Source organism: Echinops telfairi, unplaced genomic scaffold, assembly GCF_000313985.2.
Source record: "Echinops telfairi isolate 266 unplaced genomic scaffold, ASM31398v2 ScPeMD7_37;HRSCAF=141, whole genome shotgun sequence".
In the NCBI taxonomy this organism is placed as follows: Eukaryota; Metazoa; Chordata; class Mammalia; order Afrosoricida; family Tenrecidae; genus Echinops; species Echinops telfairi.
Window position 1 is genome coordinate 1013198 of NW_022103935.1, and position 2946 is coordinate 1016143.

General features: G+C 65.8%; 1 protein-coding gene across 1 annotated transcript in view; it reads left to right on the forward strand.

The window, feature by feature from the left end:
- The window catches only part of MUC5B (mucin 5B, oligomeric mucus/gel-forming), a 39201-nt gene extending 36255 nt beyond the window's left edge, over positions 1 to 2946 (forward strand). The window contains exons 40-48 of the mRNA XM_045290424.1: positions 98 to 202; positions 486 to 590; positions 750 to 787; positions 1197 to 1316; positions 1591 to 1677; positions 1783 to 1905; positions 2191 to 2239; positions 2409 to 2517; positions 2718 to 2946. Of these exons, the coding sequence (XP_045146359.1) occupies positions 98 to 202; positions 486 to 590; positions 750 to 787; positions 1197 to 1316; positions 1591 to 1677; positions 1783 to 1905; positions 2191 to 2239; positions 2409 to 2517; positions 2718 to 2946 (965 nt within the window). The remainder of the gene's footprint in view (positions 1 to 97; positions 203 to 485; positions 591 to 749; positions 788 to 1196; positions 1317 to 1590; positions 1678 to 1782; positions 1906 to 2190; positions 2240 to 2408; positions 2518 to 2717) is intronic.

A 2946-nucleotide genomic window follows, 5' to 3' on the forward strand; every position in this document is an offset into this window, starting at 1 on the left:
ACCCAGCTGCGTCTGTTGCAGCCGGGGGAAGAGTGGATCAGTAACTGCCAAGCCTGTGAGTGCCAGGGGAGTCCGTCTGTCGTGTGGTGCCACCCAGTGCAGTGTGAACCCCCTGAGGAGCCCAGCACGTGCGGCCAAGACGGCTTCCAGCGCATCACCAGGCCCCAGGCCGACAACCCCTGCTGCCAAGAGATCCTGTGCGGTGAGCCCTTGGGTGGGCAGGGAGGAAGAGACAGGGTGGGCAGGGAGGCGGCAGCCGGCCCTGGCAAAGTTGGGGCTGTGGAATGCAGGGACTGGGAGTCAAGGTGCAGGGCCAGACCCCCGAGGGAGAAAATGCTCCTTTGGGACCAAAATGTGGGCACATGGCACCGGCACGGGGGCCAATCAGAAGGGGAGCTAGGATGGGGCATTGTTGGGCTTGAGACAGGAAGGGGTGGGGCCCTTGGTGGTCCCTGCACAGTGAATGCTCCTCCCTCTGCCCGCAGTCTGCAACATGACCACCTGCTCCCAGAAGCCTCCTGTGTGTGAGCGGGGACAGAAGCTGGTCCAGACCCAGGAGGAAGGCGACTGCTGTGCCACGTTCACCTGTGGTGAGTGGGGCGCCGGCGTGGCACCTCGGCTGCAGGTGCTGATCAGGTTGGGCATGGCCTGGCTGGGCAGGACTGGGGACATCAGGTGCCCCTCTGACGGTGGGGCTGGACAGCTGGGCACTTGGGCTTGGGCTGCACTCAGTTTGTTCTCCCTTCCAGAACCCGAGACCTGTGTCTACAAGGGGATCCAATACGGGGTGAGATGCAGCCCTAGCTCCTCCCACAGGAAAGGGCACCTGCTGCCCACCCAGCACTGAGCTCTGTCCAAGGGGTGGGTGGGCAAGCGGGACCCCCCTCACACACATATGGGGTCCCCCCGAGTCCTTCTTCTCTGTTTGACTGATGACCCTTTCGGCCACAGGGTAGGGAAGCAGAGGGGCTCCTGCCCACACTCTGTGCCTGTCAGGGGGCATGGAAGGCACCCGAGGGACATGGGGTGGTGGCTTTGGGGGACAGCTGGTAGGGCTCTGTCTCAGACACTGGCTGCCATGCTGGGTTTGGGGGTCAGCAGCTCCTCCAGCATGGGTATGGGCCAGCTTTGGTGGGCGGGGCCCTGGCTGTGGCTCCCCCTCGCCCCTTCAGTGTCACCCTCTGCGCCCCCCGCAGATCAACGCTGTCTTCCTGGGGGATGTACCCTGCCATACGTGCACCTGCCTGGCCGTGGATGCCCAGCTCGCCCCCATTGTGGATTGTAAACAGGACACTTGCAATACCACCTGCTCCCTGGTGGGTCTCTGGGTCCAGAGTCCCCTGCAGTGGCTCCCCTGGGGGGATGGGGCTGAGTTTTCAGTAAGAGCCTTTTGTGTGCCTCCTCTGGGGTGGGGGCCCACACAGACAGGCTGAGGGCATCCCCAGCTCCGAATGCCACAGACCAGACACTGGGGACCAGGGACGTCAGGAAAAAGCGGAGGGGGACGAGGGATGGACAGAGGCCCAGCCTCGGCAGATCTACACAGAGGAGGACCTAACCTCCCGCCCCCCAATTTCTGTCCCCCGGCAGGGCTCAGAGTACAGGGAGAGGCCCGACAAATGCTGCGGGGAATGTGTGCAGACGCACTGCCTCCTGCCCAACGGGCAGCTCCTTCAGGTAACCTCGGGGCAGTGGGCTTGGCAGAGACCCGCTCGCAGGCCCTGGCAGGCCCACGAGGTAACCCTGGCCCCCTCGGCTTCGGCCGCCTCACCCGCATTTCAGCCCAATGACACCTGGGTCAGCTCCTCCGCAGACAACTGCACGCAGTACCGCTGCTTTCATGAAAACCAGAGCTTCCTGCTGGTCCCCGAGTTTGTGCAGTGCCCCAACGTGCCCTACTGCCAGGTGCGAGCGCCCCGCCCCGAGGCCCCGCCCCCTGAAGGCCCCGCCCTCTCTTCCCCTCCCCTCCTCCCCCTGGGTCCCTGGGCTCCCAGAGCCAAATCCATCCCGGATTCCGACTCCTAGGACGACCACTCCCGCCCCGCACGGCCTCTCCTGGAGGCCCGCCCTTGGCGCGCCTTGGGACCACCCTGCCCCACCTCTAGCGCCCAAGGGTCACCTTCCAGGGAAAGCCCGCCCCTGCCACAGCCCCCGCTTCGCTCACCATGCCCCCGCCTCTTCTCCCTGCAGGGGGTCCTCAGGAAAGTGGGCTGCTGCTTCACCTGCGAGGAGGAATCGGGTAAGTGGGGGCCGCTGCCTGCCCAGCCCCATCTCAGACCCAGACGCCCCGCAGGGCGCCTTCCCCGGGGCCTGGCTGCAGCGGGGCCAGGCAGGGTGGCGAGGGGGCGGGCCCGAGGATGCACGAAGTCACTCGGAGCAGTGAGCAGCCTCTTTGTCGCGCCCCCCAGACCGGTGTCATGTGCGTGTGAACGCCACTGCTCTGCGCTTCAAGAACTGCGAGTCGGAGAGCGCCGTGAACTTCACCTACTGCGAGGGCGTCTGCCAAGGGGTGTCCAAGTGAGTGAGACCCCGCCCCAGCTAGGCCCACCCTCCCTCCCTCCCCAGGTCGCTCCATCCCTCCGGAAAAGCCACCTTGTCCCCTCCAGCAGACACTGAGCCAGCGCCTGGGCAGATGCAGTGGCGCGGGGCGTGGAGGGAGGACCCGTGGGGGCGGGGCCTCGTGCGGGCGGACAGTGAGACGAGCTTCCGGTGCACAGGTACTCGGTGGGGGCCCAGATCATGGATCGCCACTGCACCTGCTGCCAGGAGACCAAGACGCACATGGAAGAGGTTACCCTGCGGTGTGCCGACGGCACTCGGGTCAAGCACAGCTACCTGCACGTGGACCAGTGCGGCTGCGGCCCCGCCTGCCTGCTCCAGGCCACCTCCAAAGAGCAGGTGCTGGCACAAGACTACCCCGACACGGAAAACGCGGGATTGGCCTGA